General features: G+C 35.1%; 1 protein-coding gene across 3 annotated transcripts in view; it reads right to left on the reverse strand.

The window, feature by feature from the left end:
* Positions 1-18674, reverse strand: part of PDE10A (phosphodiesterase 10A) — a 355321-nt gene that overhangs the window by 44076 nt on the left and 292571 nt on the right. For all 3 annotated transcript variants that reach the window (XM_027633632.1, XM_027633637.1, XM_027633642.1), the window contains exons 4-6: positions 16784-16904; positions 14887-14936; positions 1789-1929 (exon numbers count right to left, since the gene is read on the reverse strand). In XM_027633632.1, the coding sequence (XP_027489433.1) occupies positions 1789-1929; positions 14887-14936; positions 16784-16904 (312 nt within the window). The remainder of the gene's footprint in view (positions 1-1788; positions 1930-14886; positions 14937-16783; positions 16905-18674) is intronic.

An 18674-nucleotide genomic window follows, 5' to 3' on the forward strand; every position in this document is an offset into this window, starting at 1 on the left:
AAAATTATGTTAAAAAAAATTATGTTTGCACATCCTGAATAAACCAGTGCAAAAGTTACAGAAACAAATATCACAGTAATCCTACCAGCTGCTATAGAAGGCCCAAATATATAACTTTCAGTCTATATAGGGAATGTCTAAGGCTTTATAGTTTCACTTTGCCATGTAGGAAAACTCACAAAGACCTTAGAAACCACGTGGATGTTACAGTTAGTGAAGCAATAACTAGCCAGTGTTACGTACGCAAGATCCACTTCTTTGAACATCAGTCCTTCACCACTTGATTCATACCAGATGTTCCCTGCAGGCTGTGCTTAGGCAAGACAGACACCCCTTCAAGGCCAATCAAAATCTCTCATTTCTCAAAGAAAACAGCAAGTAATGTCTGCCTTAATTACTAAGATGACAATCAATTTGAACAAATGACAGACAAAAGAGTGGGAAGCACTTCGAAACGTGAGCCTTCTGCTTCCACGTTTTCATTCTGTCCTCCCACAAGAAAGGGCTGGCAAGTCTACCTGCATTGGCTTCTCTCTTGCTATTGAGAAGCTCCTAAAATCACATGAAGGCAAATCATGAACCTTCCGGTTTGGTCGATGATCCACTGATATTAAACCAACAAAAAAGTTCAAAACTCCTCCTTGCTAACATCCTGATTTTATTATGAATGTAAAATCAAAACTAAACATACAACCTTTTTATACAAGGATATAATGATATTATTGGAAATTATCAGTAACAATTTAAACCCTATGTGACTGAAAAAACATACCAACACATAAAATCTTTATAGTCCAGGGTGTATAGAAAGCACAGACTGATACTACAGGGAGAGCAGCTTCTGCATTTTGGTTTTGTGGCTCTGTTTAAGTGTACTCACATTAGGCATCTGGTGTTTCATTTATAGCCCAGGTTTGCCCAACAAAAGTCATAAATTTTTAACAAATAATTTTAAAAATAGAGACAACAATGTCCAATTTTGTCCACAGTATCCAAAGTTCATTATTCTGAACAGAACTTGTAAGGATAGGAAACACTGAAGAGATAAGAGAATGTAAAGTTCCTTGGTGTTCTTATAACCAGCTAATCATAAAGTGCTCTCACAAAGTACAGTTGAAATATCAGCTTCAAACAATTGCATAAACGGAACTAGAGAACAAAGTTTTTTAAAAAAAAAAAAAGACAGACATACAGAGTGCCAAGAATTATGAGAATATCATCTTGGGAATTTCTGACTCCTGTTACAGATAAAAGCCTGAATTTTGATATCAGTTACATTAATGAATCTTTCATATAGATCTACTGGCACTACTAGCATTCTAGCTTTACCTCAGAGTATGCAGAGATAAAAAACCTGCCCAATAACCAGAATTCTAACTGACATTCTTGTGAGTGTGAGTCCTGCATTAAAATCAAATTACTTTGATTGACTATATGAAAGTCTTCTTGTTTGGGGTTAGTATTTCAAGAACTAACTCCTTTCAGACAAGGACAGGAGTTTTGGTTGGCAGGTTTTTTTCTCTCCAAGTGACTATGGTGCCATTACTTCTTTTATCTGTTAAAATAACCCAAATCAAAACCCAAACAAAAAACCCCTTTATATTTAGAAATAAATAAAAAATGCTTAAATTATTGCATCAGCTAATCCAAACTCAAATTTATTTTCTTGATAGCAAGACAGATGTAAATCCTAACATTATAAATTCATCTCAATAAACATTTCAACATCAAAACATTCATTCTAATAACATACTCCACTCATCTCATTAAAGACAGAAAGCTTTTTACCCCCAGAATATCTTCTACTAACAACGTTTTTCTGGATCTGGCTACATAAGCAGATACTGTAGTGCCATGTGCAATGGGGCCTGCAGGAATGAGTCGTGGTTGTCCTTCCTTAGCTCCTGGTGGTGTAAATATACACAGACTCTAGTTAGAAGGAAAAAAGAGAAAGAAAAAAAAACAAACTTCAATTAGAAAGCATGGTTACTTTTACAGTTACTGTGCTACCTGTGTAAAGAGTGACTAAAGTAGATAATATAGAGAAACACAGCTTTTGACAATGAAAAATAGTTGAATAAACTCAATTCTTCTGAAATCTAAGCAAATCCCACTCTAAAGTCACCATTCTGACAGTGGATAACTCCTGGATAGCTCCAGTGGATAACAGTGGATGACTGGAGCCAGTTACCATTTATATCAGGGTAGGATTGCATTTACTTTGAACACAAGTACACAGCATAAAGACTCACAGACGAAAGCATTGCCTTGTAAGAGACAGATTAGTTTTATTTTTTTTGTCTAGTATATACTTATCTATTTCAATAGAAAATACTCAAAAGGTAGAGATAATATTTAAATTTCTTGTTTATCTTGTTTATATAATACCACAGAGAGATGACACTGCCACCACACAATGTGTTACTAATATTCCTGGTAAGAATGGCCACAGGTTGTGCCACTGCTTTGTGCTGATTAATTTTACTATTATACTTTGCTTTCAGTAGGGCTGGTTTTCAGCATGAAATACTAAAGGTAGAATTTGCATCTGAAATTCAGCATCTACTGTCAGCTGTAGAAAACAATGTGATGATATGAGGTGCATCCTCTCATAATTATCCTTTGTTTATTATGCAAATATGCAAAGCACATTATAAAATATACTAAACAATTCCAAAAAAAACCCCACACTAAAATGTTCACAAACTAAGAAGACGAAATATAATGCATCATATGCAGGTATTCCTCCAGTGAGGAAGATGTAATGGATTTAGCTGTAATGGATTAACAGCATTTTGAAAGGAGAAAGTTGAACTTTATGCTGAGGGGAAAACAAATGGTAGATAAAAAGTATGGAATTCATAGCCAAAACCAGAGGAAAGTCTATCCAAGAAGAATCAGTAGTCTGACAGAGTGTATTTAGTGAGTTCAAAAGAAAAATACCCAAGATTCTGACAAAACCAGTAACTATTTGTCATGTTCTTAAGCAGAAAGTCAGTCAGTCTCAAAAAGTTCAGCAAGACAAGGAAGTGAGTTTTCCATCCAGTAATTAATTTGTTAATATTGTGATACAGCTGAAAATTAAACTGTCTTAAAAGAGAAAATAGAGCTGTCACAAACTATTTTAGCACAGAGAAGTGACTTAATCAGTTGGAAGGAAAGGTACTTCTTCCATGGACTAGCCCTGCTGAATATGAACATTTACTCCAGTTTGATGTCTTGCATTATGATCCAAGTACATGAAATATTGAAATATTCTGTTTATTCTTGTACTAAACCTTAACCTTATTTTTCAAACCCATTTATGCTTACAGCTTTTTTGAAGTGTGGTCTTTAGCAGTGAAAGACACTGGAAAAGTTGGAATGTTTACTTTCCATATGAATTACAAGTATTTAATTAAAAAAAAAAAAGAAAAAGAGGTAACACCCAAACAATCAAAAAACATTACGAAATCAATACACTGAATCTGCCAGAACAAGCCTGCTAATTTTGCTGGAACAAAAAGCTCAATTTATTCTCACTTTCTTGTAATCTAATAAAGATACATATAATTTCTAAATGAAAACTTAGTTTCACCGTTACTTGTCTTCACAAGCTTCAGCTCATGTTTTTACATACACTTAAATAAATGAAAAAGAACATTGTACATAATATATCCAAGAAAAGCACACCACGATCTGAAAAAAAGTACATTATTCTAATAAAACTGAAGAAACTACAGATCATTACTTACTTAAGTAAGTGTTTTGGTATAAAATGATCTTTTTAAAAAATCAAAGAAAGTAGTAAAATATAAATGGTATAGAAATACTGAAATACATATCTTCACAAATGTTTGATGTGCTATACTATATGCTTATAGGAAAAAAAGGTTTACTATTTAAAAATACTTTTATAGTAGGAACAGTAACACTAGAACACATTCCAAACTAAAAAGGTGGTTCCTATTGAAGAGTAATGCAAAATTTGGAGATGCAACACACTGTTTAAATTCTGATTTACGTAGTCCAAGTAGTGGAATGAGTCAAATTAAATAAACAGGACATAGGAGACCAAAGCTGAATTAATAGCACTTTTATCCACACCGTTCTTCTTACTTTTTTTTAAGACATATTTTATCGTTTTTGCCAAGGTAGCAATGCACAATGATTAGCAAAGTAAATGTGTTATTTAAATTATATGTATAAAATGTGTTTTTCCACACTCCTCTCCTGAGTCATGCCCATCACTAAATGCAAAACAATACACAAATCTTTCCCTTCTCAGAAAGAGTTTCTCAAAACAGAATACAAGAAAAAGAGACAGAAAACCAAACAGCCACTTCCATCAGAAGACAACTCATTTCTTCCACATATACATATTTTACTTCAGAAAATGCCTTCATTAAATCTTCAATGGTCAAAAACCTGTGTTGACACCATGAAGTACTGCCAGCGAAAACTGCTTCCACCAGCAGTCTTTCCTGTGTCCTTGTGTATCAGTTTGGCTGGTAAAATCCTCTGTTGCTATCACCATGAAGTACTGCTATGAAAAAGCTTCCCTATATTTGAAAAAGCTTGTGAACATTATTTTACTTCCAGCGATAAAAAGAGTTTTGCAGAAGCAATCCCATTCTGCTCCTTATGAGAAGCTGCAAACCCCACTGCTTAGGGCTCAATGATCAAAAAACTCTTCAAACTACCCAGTAGGTTCTAAATTTGTCACTATTCCTCCTTACTGTACAGGTAGAAAAGTATGACTGTGCAGAACGATTGACAGTCTTATCCTGACCATGTAGCACTATTAAAAAGAAAGGCAAATTTTCTCATAAGCTGTAATTAGTCCATAAGCTTCTACCATTCCACTCTGATGGCATACACTCTGATCTTATACATACACCTGATCGAATGTCATGACTGTTGATACATTCCATATATGATCAACTTAAATCTGAATGAATTAAAATATTTACTGCCAATTACGGATGTGGAAATATCTTGAGTTTTTTTAACAAAGCTTTTGAATCCTAGAAGCCATCAATGGCAAGGGCAGACAAACAAAATGTAGTAAGCTGTGCTCTGCTCTACTATGGCATGTTACTGTAATAATCTCTGAGGCACCCCACAGATATAGCTTTAAAGGAGTCTCTAGAATTATCACCATCCAAAGCCACCAGGTTTTTCACATCACCTATCCAGTTCACATTTTGGTTTTTTTCTTTAAGATAATACTTCTAAGAAAATAAAAATATTACTACTCTCTTCTAACTATGAATGACTCTAGCATTCTTTTAAGTTGAAAATGTACATTCAAACAATTTTTCACTAGCTCTAAGGGTAATTAGAAGTGCTCCCATACACACATCAGATATATTGTATACAGCTTCACTAGCAAGTGAAGAAATGGACAGATTTGACCCTTTCAAATTACTTGCATTTTCTCAGTTGGATTGAATATTTCACTTCAAAAAAAAAGGACTAACAGTTTGTGTTTCTGGCAACGATACTGAACAGTGATAAATAATCAAAATGGGGAAACAGGGCATTTTTATCCACAACTTAAACAATATATAGTCAATAAAAAAGGAAATACGAGAATATTAAGCCCCATGATTTCCCAAATACTGTACCAATAACTCATAAAGCAGTAAAAGGAAAAGGCTGAGGAAACAGTAGGGCGCTTGTGCACTGCTCACAGACTCTTTTGCTGCTATAATCACTTGCAGTGAGCCTGTAAGTCAGTATCAAGAAACAGATAAACACAAATAGCTCTTTACCAATATTGCAATGTCACTGTCTCTCTCCTGGCAAAAGTTAAGTAATAAAAGTTAACTAGTGTAAAAAGAGCATTAGATATCTCTACTGATGATGAGAGAGAAGGCAACTAAGCTGGGAGAGTCACTCTGGGTTTTATAAACTACTAAAAGAGTAAATATTGGCTTGGAGAGAGAATCTTTTGGAAGCTTCCAGGTTCATGCATTCTGGCACCTGGTAGCCCATGCAACTTTGCAATTCCCTATTTTGATCTGTTTCTCCTCCTTTCAGACAAGGACAGAACCTTAGTTCCATCAGTCTTAACTACCCTATTAACAATATTCTTCCAACAAGTTCCATATGGTGATGGACTTCTTTCTTTAAATGTAGTAGGCAGGGGAGCATCAAAGTCTGACACCAGGAGCATTCTATACCTTGTTGAAACCTCAGAGCGCATGGGGTGCTTCCTTTTCTGCCATCTGTGACAGGACAGATTGTTCTGGTTGGGCCTAAAATCTTCAAAATTATTGCTCCCCTCCTAGTTTTATCTCTTAATTCACTTTTACAAAGTCCACAGCCAAAAAAACTCGTATTAATTTTGACTGATGTTACAGTGTGGTTTGGAATCCACTAGTGATCTATCATGACCACACAGAGCAAGAGGTCCTGAAACAAAACAGTAAGTCCAAAACAAATTATGACCAAAGGTTCAAACACTGATGAACACAGACAAATGTTACAAAATTCATCCTTTGGTCTTGGTGGTGTTAGGTTAAAGGCTTGAATTAGTGATCTTAGAGGGATTTTCCAATCTAAAAGATTCTATGATTGTATTCTATAACTCACATTTCTTAGGCATTCTAGGTATAGGCAACCTATTGTTCTCTCTAATGTCTTTTTAAAATGCCTTTCAGTCTACAGAAATGAAGAATGATGTACACAGTAATTAGTTCTTGAGGGATATCAACATGACAGCATTCTTAATTCACAGATAAATCTACAAACTCAGCTTTCAGATACATAATAAAATCAGTATATATTCAATAAACCATAATACCATGGCTTTTATTGCTCTTTTCCTGATACTATGCACACAGTCTGGCAAAATTATTAAGTAATTTATCTTGAATCACTTACTCTGGCTGAAGAAACCCTCTTTACTCCTCATCTCTAACAGCTAAGAGTATGCACAGGAAGAATTACTCATGTTCATCTTGTCATGCTGTCATAACTTGGCCCCGTAGTTGGTTTTTCTAGTGAAAATCTAATTCTTGACAGAGGAAGTAGATTAAAATCCCAGTAAAAGAAAACATTAGGAGTATCAACAACTGTCATAACTCAATAGCCTCAGCAACTCCTGACAGATATTCTCACAGCAGTAAGAAAGGACCTATAGTTTTCAAAGATTTCAGTCTTTGGCTCTTCTGATGAAGAGGTCGACTACAGGTATAATTGATGCTATTTTTCTAGTGGCTGCTGGTGTGTAGTCTGTTGGAATTCAGCACAACACCAAATCCTAACTCACAAAGACTAGAAACCATTCAACGAACTGTATCAAGTTTGTCACAGCTGGATTTAAACGGTAAACATGTATTGCCCATTATTTCACAAACTGTTGTTTCTTTTTTTTTTTGTAACTTCTTACAACTAAGTAAATGACAATTATAAACCGATTTTTCTAAAATTTCTTTGCAGAAGAGAAGTCTGGATAGAAAACAGGTTTAATGATTGGAATGAAGGTTAAAGTACACATGTGACAAGCATTCCACTAACAAACTGTTTTGGTGGTCCGGGTGACTGGATCCTCATCTAGTTTCTTTCACAGCATGATTTGTTAATAAAACTGGCCCTAAAAATGCTTTATGGAAAATAATTTAATATTCAACTGACATTAAATGAAAGCCTTAATACTAAAGCATTGCTATGTGATTTGATGCTTAGGGGGAAAAAAACCCCAAAACATTAAAGAGAAATGGAAATTGAGCAAGTTGATATTAAGTGAGCTTAATGGCTTTTGCTGTTCACATCCAATAGATTTTTACTGTTGGCAAAGGACAACCCAAATGTAAGACCACATAGCCTCATGATAAAATTATCTATAGATAGTTATAAAGGTTGTTTTAGGCCTTTTTAAGGTCAGGGTTTTTAGCAGGAATAAAGCTCATCACAGTAAGCAGTGATGACCAAGACAACCAAGCAAACGGAAATAATTTGGAAAGCATTCACAGTCCAAAACCTTGGATTTGTAAACTGGCTAACTTGAAGTAGTATCCCAATACTACCATGTTAAAAATCATGTCCTGAGTTTAAACACAAGTGCAGCAATCCGACTGCATGAAGCACACAGGTATAAAAGAAGGAAAAACCCCATCAGCAACTACCACCATTGTTTATAAAAACTTATTTCCTTCGTGATAACTGATAGTGTACTTAACAGGAGATTTGCAGTTTTAACCTACATATTATGTACTAACGTTGGATACTTGTGAAAGGAAGATGATGCACGTATATGCTGTAAAACTATTAGCAGTTGGGTTTGGGGTTTTTTTATCTTTTCATTCTTCTGAATGGTATTCATTTTTAACTGCACTTCACTCCTGGAAATTTTCCAGTTGATTTACACAACTGAAAAACACCACAAGAGCTATACCAGTTCATTGACACAGAAAACCAAGCTGACACACCTCTCTTCCATCCCTTCCATTTTAAGGCATGGTCAACTAAGTATTTTTCTGAAAAGCATTTGGCCAAGTATGTCTCAAACACACCTTCAGAGATGAGGATCCCTGACCTTTCACAGGCAACAGACTGTGGTGCTTCAGTACAGCCACAACTGAGGAGGTTTTCCAAAAGCTAATTCAAGCACACTTCTTCTTGCCCTACACACCGTAGGTATGGAGATTTATTCTCTTCCTCTCTGCCTTATCCAGGCATATCTTTATCCCTCAACTTTCTTTTCTTTACACTAAGTAAAATCAGTTGTTTTCTTTCCTGACCATTCTCCCTCCTCTCTCCTGAACTCACTTCATCTCCTCCATTTTTATTTCTTTTTTAAAGTGCAGTTCTTAAGCCAGCCATATTATTACATTTGGGGTCTTAGTAGTGGACAGAGGAACAGGAAAATTACTTTACACCAAGGCTAGAGTTCTCTGTCTGCTATGTATGACAGTGTAATTTTTTTGATATAGGAATGATAATGCTGACTCATGTTTACCTCCAAATTCCTTGCAAACCCCAGAATCCCAGGATCTTTCCTAAAGTCATCAGGTGCTCTACACAAGAGAGAGGCAATCCATGGAAAGCCCAGCATTTGTCCTAGCTGAATCATTGTCTGGTTTCTTCTGACCATTTTCCAAAGACCATTTTGAATTCTAATCCATCTCTACAAAGACATCTGCAGTCCTATATTCTTTCTTCATCCATGCATTAATGAATATATTGAGCAAAACCAAACACCTGGATAAATCAGTGCAGAGTTATGCAAAATAACCTCTGATTCTGATAGTGAATCACAAACAACTAGTCTCTGTCTAGTTTTCTAAAAAATTCTGCATTCTACCTACAGTATATATTAATGTACACAGAGACTGGGGAACAAGATGCTGGAAAGCAGTGCCATGGAAAGGGACCTGGGGGTCCTGGTCGATGGCAAGTTGAATATGAGTCAGCAGTGCCCTGGCAGCCAGGAGGGCCAACCATGTCCTGGGGGGGCATCGGGCAAAGCATCACCAGCCGGTCAAGGGAGGGGATTGTCCCGCTCTGCTCTGCACTGGTGTGGCCTCACCTTGAATACTGTGTGCAGTTTTGGGTGTCACACTATAGGAAAGATACAAATCTCTAAGAGAATGTCCAAAGGAGAGTTAAAAAGATAGTGAAGGGTCTACAGGGGAAGAGTACAAGGAGCGGCTGAGGTCACTTGATCTGTTCAGTCTAGAGAAGAGGAGACTGAGGGGAGACCTCATTGCAGTCTACCACTTCCTCACAAGGGAAAGCAGAGGGGCAGGCACCGATCTCTTCTCTGTGGTAACCAGTGACAGGACACAAGGGAATGACATGAAGTTGAGTCAGGGGAGGTTTCATTTGGATATTAGAAAAAAGTTCTTCCCCCAGAGTTGGGCAGTGGAACAGGCTTCCCAGGGAAGTGGTCACAGCATTAAGCCTGACAGAGATCAGGAAGTGTTTGGACAATGTTCTCAGTCACACAGTGTGACTTTTTGGATGTTTCTGTGCAGAATCGGACTTTGATGATCCTAATCTCTTCAAACTCAGGATATTCTACGATTCTATATTCATCATAACCACATTCCACAAATCCGTTTACCCGAATATTAAATGAAACAAGATCAAAATTTCACTAAAATACATTTTGACAGTTATTTATCTTATTTCTTTCAGCTTGATAATTTATTAACTCAAAGTTAAACTCACACACTATAACTCATCAACAACTTTCACTCTCTGTTAACTATTCACTAAAAAATAAGAAAGAAATAGATATCTTCCACTTATATAAAAAGAATACATGATGTTAGAATCGATTCAAGGAAAAAGACCAAAGTTTTCTGAATTGACTTGCAGCTAGAAGGTTTTCGCCTGGAAATATGTTTAAAAGCCTCAAATTCCAGAGAAAATGTCTACACATTCAAAATACACCTTAGCCTGGTACAAAAACCTGAGACATCAAGTAGTAGATATTTTTTCCTGGGTTCTTAACAATTCAAATCACCCACTCCATAAACTCAGTAGGTGGCACTGCACATCAAGCTGCAACAACTTCTGCATGACCAGAAATTCTAGAATGGCTTAATAAAATACACCCTGAAGCACAGAGTATGTGCACATATTTGTGGCCTCACATAATTATTTCTTACAATAAAGCTATTGGAAACTTCTCTCTGAAGCAAGGATAATCTGTTTGTCAACACAATTTGCAGTTTCAGGAACCAAGTAACATAAGACCTAGTAAAAAAACTACTTTAAGTGTATGCCTATTAAATTCGAAATCATAGATCTTTACATAGGAATCACAAGGTAACCATGAGGCAAATTACTCATACAAGTAAAAACTATAGACAAGAAGTATCTGAAGAATCAGTTAATATAATACTACATTAGAAACTCTCTAGCTGTGATAAGTGTTTTAGACATATTGCCTTGTAAAGATGTCAGCTTCTGGGCTTAAATCCATGCCCAGCTAGCATGATATTTAGGCAATTGATTTACACACATACTCTCCAATATGGGGATTTCAGTTAATCCTTTAAGTCATGTTTGAAGATGGTATTTAATTAAGGTCTTAACAGGAGAATTATTAACTATATATTCATCCCCATAAGGAATAAAACAGAAAACCTAAATAAAGATAAGTTGTTTGCTGAGGAGTTGTGAAACATTCCTATTTTATTTGGAAGCATTTCTGCTGTCTGGTATACAGTATTTGTAAAATGGTTGTTATGTACCTTAAGAATAAATAATGTTATTTGCATAACTACAGTAACCCATGGACAAAGATAATTCCTTAGATATGGAAAAAGTTCAAAGACCAGAGGTAGTATCTGGTCAGATCACTTGACCCTGATGAGGATGTTGTATTGCTTTTAGTACCTGAGTACCTTGCCGTGTGTTCTACCATATATATATATAGCATAGACAAAACCAGATTCTTGTACTCAGGGCAATTTTATAGGGAAGGAAGGAGTTGGGCTTGCCAGTGGTCCTTACGTGCTAGAGGGTAATCATTTGAAAAGCAGAATCATACCATCAGAACTCTCTTAGTAAGGAGCACAATGAGTGCTAGTGCTTCCAAGCAATTTGAACAAATCAGAAGGCTACTAAAATAACTGAACTGGTCACACTCATTCGGGCACCAATTCTGAGTAATACTTGCATGAAGAAATACAGTGTAATCTGCAATTGATGTGGCATCTTCCATTTTAAGCAAATTCACTCAAGTAAGGATTCTGAAGGCATTCGACCCCAACTGTCAGCCAGAAGTTACCTTGCCATTATGTCGTTACCCAACTCTAATAAAAGTCAAAATGTAGTTTGTAAACTTCAATAGAGAGAAAGAAAATAAGGTCACAAAGATACTTCATATATGCACAGGTATTTTAACAAACTTACTTTTGTGCCGTTTAACACCAAAGAAATTTTTTCTAAAACATTGTCATCCTTTAAAGGCCAGTGCATCATCTGCATTTTGCAAAACAAAAATGACTGGCTAATCCAGAGCTTTTCTTCACATCACAAAATTTTCTTTCAGTTCTAATACAGTTTTTATATAAAGAAAGTGCTGCCCATATTAAAAACTGCACCAAAGAAAGATTTACAACACATTAGTAACCCATGAAAAAAGCAATTTGCAATGATAAAGCAATATTAAGAAATAAAAGCACACAGTATGTAGTAATCATTTACTGATTTTAGTTTTGTAAATATATAGGATTTTTGTAAAAGGAAATTATCTTCCATCCTAATTAGAAACTCATTATTTAATATAGACTAAAGTTAGTTATGGAAATCTCATATTGCAAAAACATTCCTTTGCTGAGATTAACACAAATCAAATTTGGATTTATTTAACCAATCAAAAGTATACCCATACATATTTAAAGCAGGAGCTGAAATGAAGTAGAGTTAATGCGTTTGCTTCAGTTTTGATCCTAAGTTCCCTTGTAGAATATAATTAGAACACACATCACTAAACATTAGAAAATCATTTGGCAGAAAGTAGTTATCTGCTTGTTAACAGGATTCCTCCATTCTTACACAATACCCTCCCGATACTTAATTCTCAAAAAGACATACACTACTCCTAACTGGATAACAAGTACATTTACATATATTACAAAACTCTATGTAATAATTAATACTATATTAATATTTATTTTTATTTTTCAAGCTAACAAACAAGAAGCCAAATGTTAAATTTCCTTGGGGGGGAGGTGTGGAAGGTGGGGGGGGGATTTTGCGTAGCTTGTAAAATTTATGTTACAAACCAAGTATCAAAAAATTAAGCCAACAAAAAGCAGAAGCCATTCTTCAACACATGGTCATAAATATTCAAAAACTACTTTGTCGAGGCTAATCGTAGGGTTTTTAAAAAAGTTTTGAAATTTCAGCTTAAAGAATTAGCTCATTTCTGCTTTTGCTATGCACAGTCTTTTTGTTCTCATTTTAAAAAGAAATTTAATAAAAATAAATAAAAACACATTGCTGGTATTTGCTGGGGAATGGCTAATCTCACTTGGATACATCTTATAAATTTAACATTCAAGAGACAAGAGATATCTAACTTAATTTCCAATGACAATTTCCTATAAGAAGTAGGCTAATGCATTACCATTTAGTTACAAGACTACAAACACGAGTCTGGCCCAAAGCCCACTAAAGTGAATGGAAAATCTCACACTAACTTCAAAGGACTTGGGATCAGTCCCTATAATAACTACATGAAGAACATTCCATTTTGGGTGATGCAGCTGCATAGCAGTGGTTAATAAAGTCAGTGTGTGTTTTCAGTGGTTGGAACTTTTTTCAGGAAAGAGTTATACTGGGATACTGGGAAGCAAATAGATTCATCTGCCTAATAGGCTATTCAAAAAAAAAAAAAAAAAAAAGAAAAAGCAGAAGGTCAGATAGTACCCAGGCCCTCAGGGTATCAGAAAGCTTGGAATAATCCCATATTATGCCACACTAATCTAAAGGGAAAAACCTCACCATAGTAAAAATTCTCTAGGTCTCAGCCCAAAAGTTATTTTTACTGTAATCTTTTACAAGGCTCTTAGAGATGAGCATGCTCAGCTGGTAGGCTCTGGCATCCAAACTGGCCAGCACTGCATTCAGAACGGATGGCTGCACTTCCTGCGGGTTCTTGCCTTTGACAGCAGGAGGAAGCTTTTCAGTGACTGTTTGCATCACTCCCTACCCAGGACAATGGATGCTTACACCTACTAATTAGAACCAAAGATTGCATTCATAAAGGAAGAACATGCTTCTTAAATTTTATTTCTCGGGGAAAGGGTTATTTAAAAATATATGCTACTTATATACTTAACAGAACTCATTCATGGAAGACACAATTATTGAATAATAAAGTAGATTATCTTTATTATGAAATAATCATATGAAAAAAATGCAAAAACACATTTCCATTTCTTATAGGAAATTTCTGTATGGGCCTTCTTCCACATCAGGTAACCTGCAGGTTTGTTCATCTTCAATCCTGTTTCCATTATTTCGAAAATGTAATTTTTACCCTTTTTTCTGAATTCAATTATTTCATAAAGAGCAAAGGAAATTGGCTATTGGACTATACAAGAATAAACTATTAAAACTGGTTGTGCAAAGTAAGGAAACAAAAACAATGAGAAACATATTTTCCTCTCTAGTCACTGCTTGCTTCTTGAACCAATGAAAGACATAAAATTTCTGACAAATTGTGATTTTTTAGTTGATGGAACTGACTGAAGTAATAAACTGCATTTCCCTCTTTATAGCCATTCAAAGTAACTACAAAGTCTTGTATCATGGCAACTGTACAAATTAATCTGGACAGAAAAAATGTAATGCATTCTAACAAGGTTCGAATATAAAAAAGAGCAAATATCGGATTCACTGTTGTTTGAATTATTACATCGGAAACTAATTTCATTCATAAATTTTAAATGTATAATTTATTTTATGCTAACCAAAATCCACATCTGAAATCTACATTATCTTACTATCAAGTTGCAGTTGACAATTAACAGAAGACCTGGTAACATCTCAAAAAAATCATGGAGATAACTAGATGCAAAGAATAGGCTATGCTGACAGTAAATCCAAGTTAAGATTTCTGTTTCTTAAAGACAATTAATAATGGGACTAAATCAGTTAAGCTGCTACAGTCAGAGAAATAACAGCACTACTGCCAAATCTTTAAAAAAAAATTAAAAGGCCAAGGATCTAAATACAGAGAACATTTTTTTCATTACCACTATGTTCCATAAACATCTAATTTACAGAAATAAAGACAAGATAAATGTAAAATTCAGCACTCAGATAATATTTCCTGCTAAGTGACATGCAAAAGAATATAAAAACATCATTATCAAATTGAAAAAAACACTTGTAACTCTCCAGAAAAGTAGCATCTTAATCCAGTATACTTACATTATTGCATTCTCCCAGGAAATACAGTGCAAATCCATCAGCTTTTGTAGCTGCCAAAGCAATAACAAAATAAATAATTGTACTCACAGGGGTAAATCAAACTTAAAAATCATCTCTGAGGTGAAACCACAGATTCAATTCCATTTAGGACAAATGTCTAAAATTCTAAAGGTTAAGGTCAATTGCTGTGTCCCTTCCAGACTCTACAGTTAGAGGTACTACCACATAATTTTTCTTTTCTCAATTTATATTTACTATATTCTAAAAGTTCCTTAGAAAAAACTTCTTTATATATCTTATTCATACTCCAAAGCCTAAGGTCTGTAAATTCAAATTAATTCATATAACAGTATAGAATTAACATAAAAATACAATAATATTATCAGCCAGATACAATTATAATTTCCACAAGTAAAATAAAAGGTAGTTGCAGATGTTAAGGTATATTTGTCCCTGCCTTAAAACAGAAAAGCACAGGAAAATGAGGAGTTGCAAATATTGCCACAAAAATGTGTTTCCAAACAGTTTGTTTTCTGCATCTCCCCCATATTAAAAACACTGACACGCACCAGAAAGTTTATAGTCATCAGAATTTTGCCAGATTCAGATTGTTCTATGAAACAGGGTAAAGTCAGTTCCTTAAACCCTCAAAAGTTTAAAGTCAACCAACCATCATAAATCACTGCTCAAATGAAAACTCTCAAAATTGGAACAGGATATAGAAGACAATGTTTTTCACTTTACACAACAGACTTTGAGCATGTATTTGTCTTTCCAAGAGTTATTAAACCTTCTAAGCAGTAAAAGAACATATCTAGTACCTACTTTTTGTGAATGAACACAAAAATCCATTTAGTACTTTCCGGGGGAGAAATTATACTTGTGTGCAATCAAATCAAATGGCTTTCTTCTTTTCTTTGACAAAAAGAAAAAAGTCCCACTGTGTAGTTACTTGCTCATTGTTAACTGCACAACACCAGTAAGAGTTGAGGGCATGGTAATTTGCATTCAGTTGTAGTATGTATTTTGAGCTACAAGGCAAATGAGTACTGTAAAGGAAATATATATAGAAAAAAACCCCCTCATCTGCTTTACAAAAGGAAAACAATTGTAAAACATAAGCACTCTATCTTGTCAATTCTCTCTTGCTGTGTATTAACAAAATCCAGTTTGATTTGCTGTCAGTTGGACATCAAATACTAATTTAAGCAAAACCAGTAAATAGAAGTGGTCCTCTTAAAAGATTATTTGTATAAAATAGAACTATTATTCATCATTACAAAATTATGAAGTAGCAGAGACAGTAAAATCTTTTTAAAGAGCTGACTGAAAGTTATATTATCAAAGCTACTGTGATACTTCCTATTAAAGTCTGAGCACATCCACTCTGGCTAAAAAGAAGCTGAATTACACTTCTATTGTTATTGAGATTTTTGTTTTGTTTTGTTTTTTTAACTTTTGACCATATGTACTATTATCTTACCACAAAAGTTACTTACATCAGATAGGAAAAAAAAATTAAACAAATGAGTTTAATTTGAGATCACACAAAAGATATGCCTTCTTGCAGCAACATTTCAGTTTTGTTTCAAAAGGAGTTTCAGTAAGCAATGACATCGCAACACCATCATAACCAGAATAGAATATTCTTTGGCTCATTTAACAGGAGACTCTAATTTCACAATTAGCTATGCAACTGTTTCCAAAGATGACATTCGCTTAAGTGCAGTTAGGGATTCACTGAGGGACAGAAGGTGAAGTAAGTTCATACTGAGGAAACATCCAATGAGAACACCGTTATCCCTCCATAGCTTACTTTATTAATTAAATCACATAAAAAATGTGCTGTGCACTGATCCTAAGTAACAGCTCAGAGACATCTGATTCTCTTTCTTACCTATTTTAATAATGCTGCTGAGTTCATACAGAAGCAGTTGGTTATCTCCTCCTGTATCCAGGCGCTGTTCTATATAGCTGTTCAATTCATACACTACACCTTGCATATTCGTATCCTGGTACTATGGAAACAAAGATGAGAAGAACATTTTAGAATAACTCAGATGTAATTTGCAGGTTTTAAACATACAAAATCATTAAAAATAACATGTTAAGATTTCAATACTGAGTCAATCAGAACTGTCCTAATCCAGTTGGCTGAAGAACAAGGTCACTGCTAAGCAAGAGACACAGCACTCCACACTGTGCTCCATTAGACATTTTTACATTTGTTTAAAGAGTATTGAGAACACCACTGAGCAATTATGAATTGCCTAAACTGGGCCAGGGTCATGTACAATGTCTCAAGAAGAAACTAAGAGATATGAAAATTATAAGGTAAGTAGACTTCAACTTCTTCCTTTTAAGCTCCCAGTTCACCATGAAAGGAAACAAGCAGCTGCCTTAGTTAGCATCTTCCACCTCAAATTCATGAGCCAAAAGACAGAACTGTGCCAAGCGCCAGAGCTTTCAGGTGGTAGCTCAAGGAGCTCAGTGTTTCAAATACAGCAATCATTAATACCACCAAAGTGAAGGACAAAAATCACACAAGCTGAAATCATGCTAGCTACCGTGGCTCCATAGGCATTTGTTTCAACTGACAATGGCAGACACAAATCAAATCTGTTGGCAGATTACAAAACAGTTAGGATGCTTAGATAGGAGCCATGGGGTTCTGGTTGCTGGAACGATGGAACAGCATGACATGGTTAAAATTTCAGGAAAGAAAATGCAGCTTCCCTTCAGGGGCCCAGCTGCATTTGTTTATCCATTTCCCGAGTTCTGAAAACCAAGTCCTGAAGGGCTGATAAAACTGGCAGTAAATGTGTATGTGTAGCATGACAGCATCACGAGCAATAGTTTCACAGAAAGCAATCCTTGGCACTGAATAAAGATTCATGACACATTAAAGTGTCACATGTACAGGTTTACCCAAATTTATAGACAGAGAAGATCTAGAGAGATACTGAGCAGAGTTACATATATGCACATAAACCTGGCAATGGTGGGTAGATTGTGGCACTCTGAACATTCATGGTATTTTCCATTAGTAGTTTATATTAGTCTAGTCTATGTTAAATTTGGCTCTGAAGTATGAAGGAGCAGGAGAATAAGTCTTAGTCTTTCAATCAACATTAATTTGTTTAAACGTCACCAGTTTAATTTTTAGTTTAAGCAATTTACTGCATCACTGAGTTCAATAAGTGGTGGACCATATTACTTTCTTCAGTTACCACATTACCAGTTTTGGGTAGGGTAATAAATCTTTACTCAGTGCCAAGGATTGCTTTCTGTGAAACTATTGCTCGTGATGCTGTCATGCTACACATACACATTTATTGTCAGTTTTATCAGCCCTTCAGGACTTGGATTAAGCACATAACTTACACAATATATTCCATGCTACAACTTTTATTCCCTCTATTATTTTCATGCATTTCTACATACAACACATTATGTCATGAATACAGAGGATATAGCCATATATATATTTAGGATACATTTTTCTGCTTCATCTCAGAAAATCCAAAAAAACTCCACAAACAAAAAAACCAAGTGCTTGCTGGATAACGTGAATTCCCAATTTCTTTAAATTAAGCAGATCTCAATCTTGACTTCAAAATGGCTCCCAAGAATATACAGTCTTTGCCAAGACCCCCTCTTAATCTATTGCTCCACATGGATATATTAGAAAATTTGAGACCTAGGGTGTCCTAAATATTTTCAATGTATAACAAACCTGACACTTAATAATTCTTTCTATAAAATGATGTGATGATTATAAATTTTGA

Source organism: Corapipo altera, unplaced genomic scaffold, assembly GCF_003945725.1.
Source record: "Corapipo altera isolate COAL_440 unplaced genomic scaffold, ASM394572v1 2b, whole genome shotgun sequence".
In the NCBI taxonomy this organism is placed as follows: Eukaryota; Metazoa; Chordata; class Aves; order Passeriformes; family Pipridae; genus Corapipo; species Corapipo altera.